This window comes from Pelecanus crispus, chromosome 2 (genome assembly GCF_030463565.1).
Source record: "Pelecanus crispus isolate bPelCri1 chromosome 2, bPelCri1.pri, whole genome shotgun sequence".
Classification (NCBI taxonomy): Eukaryota; Metazoa; Chordata; class Aves; order Pelecaniformes; family Pelecanidae; genus Pelecanus; species Pelecanus crispus.
Genome location: NC_134644.1, coordinates 91,148,766 through 91,166,363, shown reverse-complemented (window position 1 = coordinate 91,166,363; position 17,598 = coordinate 91,148,766). Strand labels below are relative to the sequence as shown.

The window sequence follows — 17,598 nt, the reverse complement described above, 5'->3', positions numbered from 1 at the left end:
CTGCTTCACACAGCGGTAAATAATGAAACAGGCAGCGAAAGATTAGGCCTGAGACATACAGGAAAGATGGGCGCAATTTTAAATCTTACCTTCTGCACATTGGGTTTGATGCACCGAACAAAGAAAGGATTTGAAGAACTCAGCGTCGCCATTAAAGAATGAAGTGATTCCTAAAACACAGGTAGAAAGAAGACAGTGCTTCACAAGCTGACTTTTTGTACAAGCAAAATACCCCGGCAAAAGCTCTTGCAGCTCAGCATTGCAGACAATATCTAACTGCAACACCTAGTGGTTCACACCAGAAATTACCATACTATGTAAGCTCTTGCTATACAGTGAACATACAGAATCAACACAGGCATACGTGTTTCTTCCACCAGCCCTTCTGATCAAAACTATCATAACCATTTTACAGTGAACAAGACATAAACAAGACATAGAGAATGATATGAAGAAAACTGTTTGTAAGGAAACTCCAAACTGGGAAGTTGCTGTTTCAGGGATCTTTTGAATAACTGCTTAAGACTCAGGATCCACATTCCCAAATTGCTACAAGTCACAAGGAAGGATAAGGGGTCTAAGGTAAAACCGAAGTAACCATAAAACTAGATCTCCTCTTTTCATTCCAATCACCCCATACCCACTCATTTTCCCTGACATCAGCAGCATTTTGTGTACAGGGATTTCCTCTCTCCTATGCAGTCTCAACCTTTCTTACTAAAAAGACACTCTGATAATAAATGTACATCAACAAGAGGGTAGCAAAATGATATGAAAAAGGAGTTAGTTTAGAATACAGTAGCCACTGTTTTATCAATACTAGATTTTAAAACACTCCGCTCCCAAAATTAACGAAAATTGAGTAAAGGATACAGTGGTCAAGAAAACACATCTTACTGAAAGACAATGCTAACAGCATTAAGTAGACAGTTTCACAGTTACTGTATTTAACAGTAAAAAGAGAGATTATAAGGTTCAGTTAAAAAAAAAAAAGTAGAATAAAACATGGGGTTTAGAACTCTGAATGACCCATTACACATTAGACTATCAGTTGTCTGAACCTCAGCCTGGAGATAAAAATCACAAAACTCCCTCAGTCCTTTTATGATTATTACTTTAATTACACATCCGCCCCTTTCCCTCCTGAGCCGTCATTCCATATCTTATTCCAACTTGCCCTATTCTGTACCACGAAGTATGATAAACCATTTTAAACTGAAGTCTTGCATTTACTTTGCAGAGGTACAAATGACTGTAGAGGAGCAGAGCCCAGGCTGTGAAGCCCAAAAAGCTAGCAATGATAATGTTTCACCCCTCAAAGGTGGCACTGGGTGCCAGGCAGCGGAGAGAATACAGAGCAGGCTGCCAAGGAGACAGAAGATTCCCTTTTTAAAAGAGCAACACTATGTGTCCTACCATATGTTTCGGAGCAAAACTGCCAATGGCAGTCTGTTACAACAAATTCTTGCTTTAATCTGCAAACCAATGACTTTATCACTTCATGTTTAATTGTCAAGAAAGGCAACAGGCAGAGTTGTGGCTGTGCACAGGGGCTGGTACAGAGCAGAGTGAGCAAATGGTGAAGTGACTGGGAACATAAATGATAGTTCTTGGTTTGTTTGCCTTTGCCAGCCTATGGACCAGGAGTGGGAGGCAGCAAACATTAAACAGCCAGAAGATACAAAGACAAATTTTTTTGCGTGAAAACAAGTATTTACAGCTTGAAGAAGCAAAGGCTTAATCTGCATTAAACCTGTGTAAACATTATAACATCTACGTACAAGCAAGCCAATTCTCAGACTTTTAACAACACAGACTACTACTTACACAGACTGGAAAAGTTGGTCAGTCTAAACAAAAATTATTTAATCTGTTTTCACATCCATCTGTGGTACAGACAGCCAGATTCTGCACGGTGCTGAACGCCTCTAAGTCACTGTCAGGTGATGAGCTAATCTGAAGTTTGCCCTGCTTTAAGCAATAGGCTGAAGCAGATGGCAACCAACCTCAGCTATTCTGCATGCACCCCCAGGCCCACATTAGGCAGGCTGTCAAATGAAAAGAAGAGTTAACCAACCTATCATGAGAATAAAACTGTGAAGGCAAAGTTCTTATCTTCAGTTGAAATGAGATGGACTAATCCCTGGAAAGCTTTAAAACATGGAAAAAAACCACCCCAACCTAATTCTTTGGGAACAGGATGATTTGAAGGTCAACCTCTTGTAAAGCAGCTCAGCTGGTTAATGGTCAGTTACTGCAGCTTTAGGTAAGAGGCAACAGTATTTTGATTTCATGTTTTACCATGCTTTATGTTAGCCAGGGGCCCTGACGGAGAAGAGAAGGAACTCTACGTTGTGCTCTACCTTGCAAAGCGGGTGCAAAAATATGGTCAATTTTTATAAGGTAACATATTAAAGGTCTACTTTGCACAGGTACAAAGACTAAATGGAAATTGTACCTTCTGCTATCCCAGACAGCTAGCAAATAATACCACCTCATCACAAGAAGTGGGTCTTGTCTGAGATGAGCGATGGTAGCACAAAGCAAGCTGTCCAGGGAATATAACATTAGTGTTTGTTAATAAAAGAGACTGTGTGTACCTCAGCATTTATTCCTTGCTGTTCTGTCCAACAGTTAGCAATAGTCTATTAGGATAAAATCTGCCCTCAAGGGTTTTGAGTCTGCTCCCTTTTTTATAAAAAGTGAATTAACAGTGGAAATGTATATTAAGTCAAACAAAATGAAGACAACTAATCCAGACTTGTACTCATGCAATTTAGAGAAGGTTTTGTGCCAATCTTTCTCTTTTAAATAATTTGCAGATAGGCTTTATGCTAGATTTCAATTTGGTGCCATTTTTGATGGCAGGGCTATAAAGCCTCATAAAAAGGTGTTTAATAAAAATGCTTTCCAAACTTTAAGTTAAAAAGCAAGACAACACCTTAATGAGGTATTTATTCAGTACTTATTTTTCTCAGCATACAGCACTGCTGTAAGGCTTTGTCCCATTTTGTGGTTGATTTTAGATTAGAAAGGAAAACCAAGACCAGAGAGACCAACTTCATAGATGAGCCTTAAAATAAGAACAAGTAAGCAAATGGAAAGCAATAGGAGTTTTGTGTGGATGGTGTGATGTGAAGGTTAGCTTCCGCTTGAAGCTAGCTAGTATGGCTGATCAATTGATTAGTTAGTGCAGTTTCATAGAAGAGACAGCAATGTTTGGATGCTGAAGTTTTGCTTGTTTTAATCTGCAACTGTTCCTTAATGAACACAGGGTTTATCTATCACTGATTAGCTACAGAGCAGAGAAGACACATTAACTAACCTTGAACTGGAGACTGACAGTAGGTTTTCGGTGCTTGCTTCCACATTTAAGAGTGTCTTGATTGTTGCGACTTGAAACATGTTCAAATAGATCATAGATGAAATCAAGACTGAAATGGGAAGGAAAAAGAAAATCTCTGAAGTATATCTTAACAGAATACAAGGTTTACCACTATAGAATGCAAAGAAAGCACTGTCCCTTAGAAAGCAGCTCCTCCATCCAAAAAATGCTTACTGATTTCTTCCATAATCTTTAATAAGCAATAGATTTTGCCGTTGCAGAATTTATGCAGGGGAGCAAAAAAAAAAACCAAACCCAAAACAAAACAAAGAGGTTCTTTCTTCTCCACTCCCAACACATCATTAGGGAAAGGAAGTGTGAAGTCCTAGACTCCTTACTGCATTTTACTCCACTCACTCAATCAAAACTCCAACTGACTGTAATGGGAACTGTACCTGAATGAAGACTAAAAAGCAAGACTTCCAGTTTGTTTGAAGCCATAACACAAAATAACCACCCACATGAGCTTCACTTTCAGATACCAGCTGTGTATGCTGTTTTCTACACTATCAGTCTGGTATCCTCCTCTTACCACTTCTACAGAAATGCAAACCTTTCAACTTAAATGGAGTCAGTCCAGACAGATGTTGGTGCAAGAGCAAAACCAGGCCCAGCAGCTTTGATTCATTTATTACTTTTACCTCCATACTTTAATTGACAGATGTTATGTCAGATATGTCATGAAACCAGAACAAACAACATAGAGAGGGAAATGCTTATTAACAGTTTCCCCTGCACAGAAAGGCTTAAGGGATTTACAAACAAGCAACTCCCACAGCAAGGCAGGATGACTGGACGGGACGGGTGAGGGCAGCAGCCAAGACAGTGACACCCAGGCTCAGCTCCCTCCTCCTCTGTCCCCTCTCTGTGTGTCCTGGAGTCTCAACCATACGCCTACAGAAAGGGATGTGGTACTGCTCTGGCTCACCAAGTACCAGTGTAAGGATCTCAAGACTTTACACAGCAGAATGATGGGAGGCATGCAGGCACCAGAGACATCCAAGTTCAGACTTTCAGTAACGTAAATCTTTATAGCAATTCTCCCTTTTAAGCAATTACTATGTGGCAGTTTGCACTGTGGTAGGTCCTTGACACTAAGCTTTCACCCAAATTAGGGAATGCCAGAAATACAAGGAAATCAGGCTCTATATGAAGCAAAAGCCCCACGCATCCACTCTGCCTATGAGGCATGCTGAAACAGTTAAAAAACATCACCAGCTTTCAGCATCCTTACTCACCACTGAGTAGCAAGTGAGCTCTCTAGCAAGACTGAACAGGGATGAGGTACTGTACAATGTGGGAAAACCAGTGAGTGAGAACCGATTACAGTCTGCTTACAGGCACCTCCGATATTTCTTCTATGCTCCTTTCAACTCTGTCAAGGTCTGACGCTATGCAACATCTAACATATTCAAACCCTGGCAGAATTAGGTGATACGACACCCCTTAACATCATGTCCTAAACAAAAATCGCAGAAACGTACCTGCTTTCACGTAGCAAGTTCAGGAGATCATCTCTGAAAGTATCTCTGTTCTTCTCCAAGATGCCCCTGACATCATACTGGACCTAGCAGGAAACAGAGCTGATTCAAACAACAAGCCAAGTAGTCAGGCACCTCTCACAACAGCAGTACTGTAAAAAGCACTGAGGGAACAGAGTGCTTTAGTTAATTCTGAGCAGCCTCAGGGTAAAATTAAGCTAATGAAAACTCTGTTTGGAGTAATTTCAGCAAATAAAGAAAAGAAAATTACCTCCCCAGCGTAGTGCTTCACTCCAAAGTTGTGAACAGCAACTCTTGGTTTTACATAAAAAGGATTGTTCTAATTGGAGTGAAAAGAAAAGAGAAAAATATTTGGAGGGTGGGGGGGTCAGGGAGCGGAATGACACAAAGGATCACATTATCCTCTGAACCCAGATCTAAAAAACCACTGTCTTCCAGTGAACTCCACAGAAGATTAGTGCTCCAAAAGCAAACAACCAACTTATAACGATAATAGGATTTGTTAGTCTGGACTGCTTCAAATGCAGTAATAACAGATTTATAGTATCTAAAAAGGCATTATACTAAACCTGAACCCATCTGGCAGAACCATCTATTAAAGGCACTTTGAAAAAGAAGGCTCTGTCTTAAACTGGCAGCTATGAAGACTGGTGGACATATGTTTGTACCCCAGAAATTCTCAAAAATAGTTCTATGATCAGAAATAAAGGTAACACTAATATGGAGAGAGGAAACAGCAACCTTTTAGTAAGTGACATCAAGGTGAATACTTCAAGGGAAATTAAAGATCTAAGTAATCTGAGTTACTGCAGGTTGTCAGAGCTCTAATTAAGAGTAGAATCTGGCTTATTCACCAATATGGAAACCAGACAGTAACAAGGATATGTTCTTCCAGGTAACCGACTCAGTCTTGACAGCAAATTATATCGATTGCTATGGAAGTAAGATCACATCCGAAACAGCCTCTGGAATTATACACCCATATATATTTCTACGTGAATTGCTACAGAAGCAAAGAGATCCTCCATAATTTGCACAGAATACATGAGCAAAACAGCACATACAGCATGCTGGGTATTCAACTTCTCCAGCAAGGTGGAGTCAGTAGCTTGAGGAAAATGGCTCTCTTCATTGATGAGTGCCAGCAGGCCCAGTTTCTAGAACAGCAAGAACAGGCAGAAGACGAATTAGCACACAGGTGGACACAGACCTTGGCCCCAGTCTGGAAAACCCACAAAGTTCTTGAAGTTCTTGTGTGCAGAGAGGTGCAAAACCACCCGTACATGACTAAAAACCCACTCTCGTAGAGGACTGCAATCCTATTTTCTGGCAACGCTCCTTTTGAAACACAGCATATGATACATGGGCAAAATAAAGAAAAAGAACCTACTGGAAGAAGCAACAGTTCTCCTGATGAAGGGAGTTTTCAGGTGCATACAATGAGATTGCCCCAGATTATATCCCCAGCCTCCAAGATCTCCAATGATCAGGAGTCCCTTAAGTCTGAGGAGTTTGTGTAAACAGCCTTTCAAAAAAATTTCTTCCTTAAAATTATCTGCTTACTTGTTGAACCAATGCAAACTTTTAGCTCCCAGAGTGGCCAGAGGCACAGCACAAGACACACAGTTTAACTACACACTGAGTGAAACACAACCTCCCTTTGCTTTGCATATGCCTCTGTGTAACTTTCTTTGATGTTCCTTACTTCTCATACTGGAAGAGTTTGTAAACAAAGCAAGCTACCTTGCAGTTAATGACTGTGCCCAGCAAGCTTCAGGTTGATACAGCCTCTCAGAAAAACATGGTTCTCCAGGGGCACATTTTAGTAAGCCACTTCCCATCAGCCCAGAGCAGCTTCTGACAAACCATACTGTCCTGACTGCAGTCACGTCCTGGATCCCCTGCCTGCTGCCATGAGTTTCTGTGATCGTCTAAACTCATGCAGCCACATACCCTGCTACAGAGATAAATTCACACAGCCCACTTGTACTGCTGGCAGAAGTGGACACAGACGAAATTATACATAACTTTGGCTTTGTCATCCACCTAGAGTTACCACTTCTAGGTGGTGAAATCAGACCTTGTCTGCCAGTCATAGAATCACAGAATCATTTAGGTTGGAAAAGACCTTTAAGATCATCCAGTCCAACCATTAACCTAACATTACCAAGTCCACCACTAAACCAATTAAGGGCAGAGTAAGAATTCCATGTTTCCTGGCTTGGTGGCTGGATTATTTTTTAATCAAAGTAAAAACTAGGAATCATTAAGGTTGGAAAGGACCTCTTAAGATCATCAGTCCAACCATCAACCCAACACCACCATGCCCACTAAACCATGTCCCAAAGTGCCACATCTACCCATTTTTTGAACACTTCCAGGGATGGGGACTCCACCACCTCTCTGGGCAGCCTGTTCCAATGCTTGACTACCCTTTCCATGAAGAAATTTTTCCTAATATCCAATCTAAACCTCCCCTGACGCAGCTTGAGCCCATTTCCTCTCATCCTATCGCTAACTACATGGGAGAAGAGACCAACACCCACCTCACTACAACCTCCTTTCAGGTAGCTGTAGAGAGCGATAAGGTCTCCCCTCAGCCTCCTCTTCTCCAGGCTAAACAACCCCAGTTCCCTCAGCCGCTCCTCATAAGGCCTGTGCTCCAGACCCTTCACCAGCCTTGTTGCCCTCCTCTGAACACGCTCCAGCACCTCAAAGTCTTTCTTGTACTGAGGGGCCCAAAACTGGACACAGTATTCCAGGTGCGGCCTCACCAGGGCCGAGTACAGGGGAACAATCACCTCCCTGCTCCTGCTGGCCACACTATTCCTGATACAAGCCAGAATGCTGTTGGCCTTCTTGGCCACCTGGGCACACTGCTGGCTCATGTTCAGCCGGCTGTCAACTGCTAGTTAGTCACTGCTAACATTGCTACCAAAAACTCTGCAGAAACTTCATGGTCTTCTGCATCTTTCCTTAGTACAAATCAGAGCACAGACAAAACGATAGATGAAGCAAAAATTGGCAGGCAACAAATGAAGATTACTCGCATCCCAGGAAAAACCATTATAGGAGCAAGACACTGTCATTCTTCCTGCCCCCCCTTTTTATTCTTTTTGATCATCTCCAAATACTGCTTTTGTATGTAATTGTACACTGTTAAATGCTACTACAAGGAAAGATGTGTATATTGAGCTTACAATATAACATAGAATATGTCCATGCATGAAAATGATTTGATTAAAGAATCACTATTTAAATATGCAAGAGCCACCATTCTCTTCACTTGTTCTTTGTGTTGGCAAGTGTTTTAAAAACATACTACCTCAGAACAAAAACTAGAAATAGGTACTGGTATCAAATTCTTTATTACCTTTTCAATAAGATCCAAGCACTCTCCATTGTCTGTCCAGTCAATATCCTCCCAAACTAGTCCTTCCCTAAGGAAAATAAGGAGAGCCTTTTTATTGACAACTACAAATAAAATATTTTAAATATAGAAATAAGAGGAGCTCATGTATTTGTCTTGCAAAATACAGCAAAATCAGCTTGCTTTTAAAAAATGCACAGCCCCAGACTAGGAGATTTTCAAAGGAAGCAAAGGTAACCCAGATTTCAAGTGAACACGGGTATTTTCAAAATTCTTTCAAATTTCATCTGTATCTCTAACCTGCTGTATTCCAGTTGCTCCAAGGAAAAGATGTGCTTGTTGAAGTACTCCTGAAGCTTTTCATTTGCATAATTAATATTGAACTGCTCAAAACGGTTTACCTAAAGAGACAAGAAATCTTGAAAATTTCAAAAACATATACACTCCAAGTATTTTACTTTGCAAACAAGGAACTGGTTGAAGTCGTAACATGTTTAATAATCAAGTTCCAGTGAAGATGACAAAGATATGTAGAATGATGAAGCATAAATATCAGACAATCCATCTGAACAAACTTTTGAAACCTACCTCAAAGTTTTCAAATCCAAATATGTCCAAAATTCCAATGGACTTGAAGTCTTCCTTGCTTCTGATTCTGCTGTTGATTTTCTTAATGACCCAAGCAAAACACTGAGAATAAAGTGCCATAGCCATAGAATCTCTGCTGTCTATTGCCTGCGTTAAAGAAAGAACACACTACACATCAATCACCCCTGTAACTGAGAACTTACCAGACTTTGCTGGTCAGCGTCCCTTGCACAGCATAGAGCAAAGTATAATGCCAGCAGGTCTGTATTCCTATGTACCTTGACAGCAATTGTATTAACAGTTACAGAAAACCCCGGTTTAAGCTTTAACAGTGTAAGTTATAACAGCTGTACACCTACGTGGCTTTAAAATTACATTTCAAAACTAAAGCATTCAAGAATTAGGAAATTACTAGAAACCTAAGGCGCGGAGGAAGAAAAGAGAAGGGTAGGAAATAACACCTTAAGTTACCCCTTTCTAGAGGTAAGCATAATGTTATGTATACCTTTTTCTAATGCCCTTCTTGTAAATAATAGAATTATTTTTGCTGAAAGTTTTGAAAAATGCTCACCTGACACAAATGTCCATAATGAAAAATATCAGCCTACGTGATTAGAATTTGGAAAAAAATGGTAAGCGATCAGGCTTAATAAGAATAACAAGAGCCAAGCTACAAGCCCTGGCCAGAATGATAAGATGGGATATACAGAAATTTCTAAAAACTATGTAGTATTTTCGATAGCAACTCTGATGCATGATCTAAACTTCCCTTCCTGAGCGACCAATGATTTCACTGGACTTGAAGTCTGAGCCATATATTTAACAGACCCTAAAAACATGTCAAAACTGAGATGCCTTTACCTGTTGTATACTAAGAGGTGTTAGGATTTCTTCTCCCCTGAGTATCATTGACCTCTGTGTCAACGCTTCAGTTAGCTGTGTGGAGTCCAACCCCAGTAGTTCAGCAGATCTACCCAGAGCTGTCGAAAGAAAGAGACAAATACAAATATATCCTTAAATGTATAAGGCTATGAAACTAATTATTATTATTACCACCATTTAAGATGCTTCTAAAATAATGGGAATTGGAGATAAAAACACAACTAGAAACACTAGGATCTGTTTTTGCTGCTCATGAAAAGGCACAGTATCATAAATATGCACAACTGAAGGAATTTAGCAGTATAAATTCATCACAAGTCACAAATATTTATTTTCCTCTTAATGTTACATGTCAAGAATTCAAACAACCTACTGCTTACACGAACATATTTTTTCCAGATAAACAGTAATTCACTCTTTGTCCACACAAATGCGTTTCAGCTTCCCTCAGGATGATGAGGATAAAGAAAACCAATGAAGTTTTTTTCTTACATGCATAATTTAATTTTCAGTTTTGCTGTAATGTGGTATATAAAGCAGTATGTAATGCTATGCTTTATCGCCATATTTGAACAAACATTTAAAATGCTCGCCAGCTGAATCTTTAGATATACCAGCACATACTTTCAGATTTGTAACTGAGGTATTGAAAGCTCTAACAAAAGATACCTTCAGTGGAGATCTCAGTTAAGGAACATACTTGAGCATTTACATTTTATCAGCTTGAGACTATTTCAAAGAAGGAATTAGATTAAAATGGAATTTCACTGCTATTAATGGAATAAATATGTGCCCAAAGTCTTCCCTAATTAAGATCTAGCATCCAGCAGCAAACTAATTTGCCTTATCTGTCAAAAAACCCAAAAATAATATTTGAATAAACATCTACAGATGCTAAAAAGCAGTAAGACCCTTTCACTGTTTGTCCTTGCTATGGTCAGATACACTAGCAATGAATATAACTTTCACAACCTCAAGAAACATTTACACACCACAAGGAAGCACAGCCTTCTCACCTGTTTTAAAGGACACCTGTGCCCCACCAGCAGTGATGAACTCAACATTTCCGAGATGCAAAATGCCAGCCAACAGCCTCAAAACTTCTCGCACCTCCTCCTTGCTGAACTGCATCACTTCCATTGCAGTCTGGAATGACACGTGAGCTTCTTCAATAACATGCACACTGACTCAAAAACAGGGACAAGGACAAACCCACCAACTGTGCTGTCAGGCCTAGACAGGCAAGTCAGGACTGACAGAGGGCTGGCAGGAGTTAATTCCTTTGGTTTCATCCCAAATCGAATACACCATAATACATCACGGGGACAACTTGGAACATGCAAGTATCACTCTGGTTTTAAGAAATCTCCTTTTCATGCTGTAAGGATCCTGTAATTTGCTTTCAAATTCTTCTGTATAAACATTGACATGCCCTACTGAGTTGTGCATCAGATGCAATTTCACTAATTTGCATGAGTAGCTGACAACCTCTTCTGTGTTTTTACCAAATTTTGCCAATTAGCCTTGTAGGTAAAACGAGGCACAGGGGAGGAAACACTGCAACATGTAAGATTTGCTCATTTGTTGTCTCAGCCATGGAGAATTCAGAAGACGCCTTCTGCAGTATATTCTGGGCAAACCAGGAAGCCCAAACACACATCTTACCAGTGTGGTCTGACATCTTACAGCAAAACTGAACGAGAAAAAGAGATCTATATAAAACGTGTTGATTTTTTGAATAACCACTATGGCAATGATCAAGGCTCAACTACGTAACAAGGAGAATGGCAAATCTCTATCTAAAGAAACGTTATAACAAGAGGAGGAACACACCTTTCTCTGACGTCGAAGGGGTAATTGTATGCCACTGGAAATCACCAGAATTTCCCAAATCTGTGTCTCATATGAGCCTGTCTGAGACCAGATCACAGTTTTACACCCTTACAGTTAGACTCATCATGTTATGGTCACTGCAGGTGTCTGACAGATGACACATGACACATTTCATCTTTCATAAATCATCAGTTACAAATGGAAAAGCCTCAGACTCATCCCACAATTAGATGTAGAGAAGAGATAAAGACTGAAGGTGCGTTTTGTATAGAAGACCTTTCACAACAGAGCTCTAAGAAAGGCGGCAGCACTGTGAGTCCGTCTCCACGCTCACCATGCAGTTCCTCCCTGTCTCCCACAAAAGTTTCACTTAAGTAACGTTTCCGGGACTTAAACCGCAATAAAAATAGGCTAAGGGGATGACTATAATAGGAAAACACAGGTGAGGGCAAACTGTGGGGTTTTTGCCCATCTCCCACTCTGAGAACACAGCCTGGCAGCCTCAGCCCCTGCTCCAAGCCTGCCCACACCGCGGGCAGCGCACAAGCGTCACCTGCCCAGCTGATTTCATGCTCTGCCTACCCTGGGATGATTAGCACAAATTAAATGTCATGCTAATCAGCTTAAGCCATGTGACTATAATGTAGATAAGTCACTAACTTTTCCAGCACCCCTCCGCCCCCACCATACTAGATGAGGATGTTTTACACTAAAAATAACTGCTGCATCCACTACACATGAATTTGTCAATTTGGCAAAGAGATTAACATAGCTAAGCAAAACCAGTTTGGTGAAGGGCATAAAAACCATTATTTTTACTGATTTTTAAAATCTAACACATATTACCTTGGTGATATAGCAAGCAATTAGCAATTATCCTAATAGTCAGTATACACTAATTGCTGTAGCTAATTGGTGTGGGTATAAGACTTAAAGCCATTCAGAGAAAGACTCCATCAAGACCTCGTTTTTAATTTGTGTTTACATTTTCTTCAACTCTATTGTGTAAGTTACTCCATACAACTGGATTTCCCAGCTGCAACTTAAAGCGTCATAGAAGCCCAGGTGCTTCACTCCCCATGTGCTGCACTGTAGACTTGACCCAGCAGATGCTACATGACCTGGGCAAAGCTTTAGGATGGAAAAAACAGTGGAAGCAGACATACCTGTAATTTAAAACAATGTAGGGAAGGGCAAAGGCATGTAAATGACTTGCTGTCTTCCTAACTGATATTCTTTTTATTTCAAAACTTAATTATTTCACTAAATTATAGCACACTTTGAAATGATAGAATAAAAATCAAGTATTGGTAAGGAAGGCAAAGACATGTTCAAAATGACAGCGAAGTGTTATGAGAAAATGTAAGTCCCTGTAAGCTTAGTTCTTCTGAGAGAGCTGCACATAGAGCCAGAATGACAGAGAGAGCAGGTAAGCACAAGAAGGCTTTGTCCCCTGCTCTGTCAATGGGCTCCAGGCACCTGCACCTCCAGCATTTTTAAAGCATAAAGAACTAGGGAAACAACTCACAATGACTTCCTTGAAAGAATCTTTGTCACTGATTGTCTTATCCGCTACACATCCAGACTGATTCAGGTAGTGGTAATTCTCCGGTACAGATAAGTAAAAAGCATCTAATGAGGAGAGAAAAGAGGATGACTGTAAAAAAAAAAAAAGCCAAAATAAAAGCACTCCACAAATTACCAGGACACTATGTCAGAGTTAAACAGTTCACAATTCATTTGCTCAGAAATTATGATGATGCACAAAGTTTTATATTGAAATCAGATATGGGGTTTTATTTTGCTGGTTTTTTTGCTTTATTTAGCTGCACAATGGAGTTAACTCTACTTTTTAGCATGCAAAGACAGCAGGCCCAAAGGGAGATGCTGAGACAGCTTTAGGCAATTTTGCACATATACAAATGTCATTTCTTTTGTTCAGTGGATTTATTCTTTATGAGAGAGGATTAGAGGAACCAGAATTATTTCTCTTTGTTGCTGTGGAGTTATTTTGTACCAGCAAAAATATTCAGCTTGAACAGAATGAAGCATGTTTGTCCCCAAGTAATTTTCCCAGGGCCACAGCAGAAGCTGGGAGAAAAACTACCAGCAGCTCGGTGACATTCTTCAACTAAGCAGGTTGCTTTATCAAGCGGAGTTCAAATTCACACTCATTGAATCCTGGCTGAATAAATAACCTATTTCTTTGCTTGGGTTAGCGGGTTTCTGTAGTTAAATTCTCCACTGCTGTCACCATGGCTGACTGCTAGCAGAGAGCCACTACAGTTGTGTGACTTGTGCTTTGCCACTCACCTTTCTCTCTCTCTTCTATCCCTGCCAGCAGAGCATAGAATATATGATAATTTCTTTCCCCGGGGTTTTGTCTTACTACACGATTCTGCCAAAGTAAAAAATAGTTTCCATTTAAGCAATCATTTTTAAGGAGAATTTTTTTATCCACTATTTCAAAGAAAATATTAAATCAAACAAAATTAACTAAGCAAAAGCAAGCATCAACTTACTTTTTCCAATAAATCTACAGCCAGGAAGAAAAACTTCAGTCAAGGAATAAAGTAAAAAGCAACTAATGCGCAAGCTATTTATAATCTTCCTTAATTCTTTCATTTGAGACAACCGGAAGAGCACCACGGTCTTTTCTTACAACATGCCTACTGCCATAACCAGATGAATAAAGTGGCAACAATGATAATACTGCAGCAGTTCTAATACCAATGAATTCCCACACCTCCTCCTCCTCCACCCCGTGAAAACTGGACTTGTCATGTTCTGGATTTTAAATGGCATCTGCTTTCCTTTACTTTTCACTAAAGCTTGGGAACAGCTTTAAGGATGAAAACTGTCCCACTGCAAAAGCAGCTTATCTTCAAAACACTAGGTAGGATCACCTCGGTATATTCCTCATCCCCACACCTCTGGTGCTCTGGTGGAGCTGGCTCATAGTCCAATTTTGCCAAACGCAGGACAAATCCAAGCATTTGACCCACCCATGCTCATACTGCAGAAAATCAGCGGCTCTGCTCTTCCCAGTACTTTTCCAGAAACTAAGCAGCTTATCTTTACATGTAATAAATGAGGGAAATAGCTGACAACTGAAGTTACCCCCAACAACTCAGGCTGCTTTAGCTCACTATGTAGGAACACACACATGAGCCACTCTAGCAATAGCAATACAAAATCCTTGTCCTCTGAGAGTATATACATCCCACCCCGCCACAAATGTACGTGTGCACAAACACACACAGAATTTGGTGTTACTGCTTCCCTTTCCCATCTGCGTCAGCTCAATTGAACTGTGTATGTTTCAGGATGGGGCGAAAGGACAGACAAAGGCGAGCCACTTCTCTCTCAGCCCCCCACAGAGGAGGTACGTGGGGGCTGCCTGCAAACAGGGGTAAAATCACCAAACGAGGATACAATCTATAATTCTTCCTCCCTGAATGTTTCCTTTCTGACAGATGTTCAGCTGAATAAACTTCCCAAAGCGACTTGAGTTGTTGTTGTAAACAGTCTTCGCATTGCCAAAAGCTTCCATAATAGGGCTGTGAAAATACGGAAGAACGACAAGAGCGTTAACGTGTGACCAGCATGCCAACAGTTTCACATGGGACTGGTGAAAGGAATAGCACTCTGAAAAGCTCACTTCTGACACCCTCCTCAGCCAAAGCCTATACCCTCAATATTATCCTCAATTTATTAATAACGGACATCTCCATTTTCTATCACAAGATGCAAGTATTCAAGCAACAGGAAGATTAATCGTACTAAACTACTCTGCAACTTAATCTGTAACTGCTCAAAAGATGCGCACAATTCTCATTGCGGTACTCAAATTACAGAAATAAGAAATCTCAGCACATGTAAATTGCTAGACAGATGTAGGGAAAATAGTCCTTGTCCTAAGGCAATTAAAAAAAATAATTACATCAAGATACAGCAGGTAAAACAGAGATGAAGCATGATAAACAAAAGTAATAGCATCTCAACTTGTCTTTGTTTTTAAATAGTTTAGAACCATGTGTTATTTCATTTGAACACTGATTTTTTTTTCCTTGCATAGAGCATGTCCAATTTAACTGATGCATTTATTCATCTGTCTTATCAGTTCTCCTTATCCTCCCTTTCCTCAGCATGCTTTTACCACTTGCACACTTTATCTTCACCATGCTGTATCTTGTTCTACCTTATCCTCAGGCTATACAGACCAAACCAATGGTATCTCCCTCCCATCACCCATTTCCCTCACTCTGATTATCTGAATTTAGCCCCAAACAAAAATGAAAGCCACCACTAAAGCACCATCTATTTCAAAACTCTGCACCTTTTTGCTTCATTAACATGTCCCATTGCGCTCAACAACTCTCTAGAGCAGCCAGGTAATTTTGTTTAATGGAAAATTTCCCCCTTTCCAATATTGATTTTATTGTTCAGTAAACACACCCATATCTTTAATTACACTGCAACCTCTTATTCCAATGACAAGGCTTATGTCTTCTGGAACAAATACCTGTGTATTGAAAGATCGAGTACCTGCTCTCAAGAATAGCTTGCTCCACGCAGGAGGTCTTTTCTCTACAGGACAGCTCCAGCGAATGTTGGCTCATTGCAGACAGGAACTTGAGAATCAGCTTAGTGCTTTCTGTCTTACCAGCACCACTTTCGCCACTGAAAGAAGAAGAGGAGGAAAGTGTTTGCACAGTTCCAGCTGCCAGGCAAAAAGCCCTCTGTCTGGCCAGCCCTCCAAACTCTAAATTACTGGCAGTCAGGAAGACTGGAGTGATTTGAAATGATACTCAAATGGCAGCAGAATACCCGTTTAAGCTTGCTGAATGTGACATTCAACACAAAATGCAAGCAATCTTTAAACTTCATACCACTGTTCCAGACAGCATTTCAAGGCATTGATTGTGTAAGGATGTCCACAACACCCATGAGGCAACTAAGAGCTCTCTGAATACAAACAACTACCCAACAATTCTCACCAACATGAAAAAAAACAAAGTTAGAACAAAGGCATGGTAATGGTTGGGGAGAAAGTCCAGAATATGAATTAAGCTGGGAAAGTTTGGGATTATGTTGCAGCAATCTAGCTAAGGAGGGAGCCCTGCTGTGAGAAGGAGGAGGTTAGAGACGCCAATGCATATAACACATAAAGGCTACTAGTATAATTAATACTTATACTCTTAGTGGGCTACTTATTCTTTAAACAAACTTTTACATGCCCATCCAAATAAACCAGATTCAGATGAGTTCAAAATATACAATTTTCACCACTCATCACCATCAGAGATGTAGAATCTCTCATCTTCACCCACAGCAGAACAAAACTATTTGATAATGCTAAACTGACATTTTAAAAACAAACTGTTAATAAGCAATCTTGCTGATACAAACAGAAGGCAATATACTCAATTTCTCTTCAGAACCAATGCTCTAAAAGGGGAAGGTGTAAATTTGGCTCATTTCCCCAATATAATTTCCCTTCAATTTTGTAGCCTCATAATTAAAAACACACCATGAGCCATTAAGAAACATAACTTGTGGTTAAAGTTTGTCTAGTTTGCTTACTTTTCATCTGAAGTCATAGCATTATATCCTAAGCTGCAGCCTAATTCCTAGTTTTCCTCAATAAGCTGTGCCTAATTCCAGTTTACTCCCAATGAAAGGAGGTACATTTTGGTCTTATCCTACCCTTTTCATTGTAGCGAGTGGGAGTTTTGTCACTGACTTTGATGGAGCACAACTGGGCATGTGGAGCAAGCTTAGCTTATTCAACACTCTTTTGTTGTGCCACTGCTGAGTGGTGACCCTGGTGATTTTAGGTTATGGCCAAATATAATCATACTTTCTAGTAAAAAGCAAAGAAAGGTACAGCCCAAGAAAGCAGTATGGCATTTTCCTGCAAATGAATGCCAACAATTACAAAAATAATCAGGGAAGAGGCATTCAGAAAACATAATGAGACACAGAGTTTTGTAGCTGAGATTTAAGTGTTTCCCAAGAAGAATCAGAGCGTCTTT

At 40.2% G+C, this 17,598-nt stretch overlaps 1 protein-coding gene across 1 annotated transcript in view; it reads right to left on the bottom strand.

The window, feature by feature from the left end:
* Positions 1–17,598, bottom strand: part of MYO10 (myosin X) — a 134,703-nt gene that overhangs the window by 54,556 nt on the left and 62,549 nt on the right. Inside the window, exons 5-19 of the mRNA XM_075705032.1 lie at positions 16,109–16,243; positions 14,996–15,120; positions 14,083–14,096; positions 13,874–13,958; positions 13,089–13,192; positions 10,744–10,873; positions 9,707–9,825; positions 8,846–8,992; positions 8,558–8,658; positions 8,261–8,327; positions 5,952–6,044; positions 5,138–5,206; positions 4,870–4,952; positions 3,326–3,434; positions 90–170 (exon numbers count right to left, since the gene is read on the bottom strand). Of these exons, the coding sequence (XP_075561147.1) occupies positions 90–170; positions 3,326–3,434; positions 4,870–4,952; positions 5,138–5,206; positions 5,952–6,044; positions 8,261–8,327; positions 8,558–8,658; positions 8,846–8,992; positions 9,707–9,825; positions 10,744–10,873; positions 13,089–13,192; positions 13,874–13,958; positions 14,083–14,096; positions 14,996–15,120; positions 16,109–16,243 (1,462 nt within the window). The remainder of the gene's footprint in view (positions 1–89; positions 171–3,325; positions 3,435–4,869; positions 4,953–5,137; positions 5,207–5,951; positions 6,045–8,260; positions 8,328–8,557; positions 8,659–8,845; positions 8,993–9,706; positions 9,826–10,743; positions 10,874–13,088; positions 13,193–13,873; positions 13,959–14,082; positions 14,097–14,995; positions 15,121–16,108; positions 16,244–17,598) is intronic.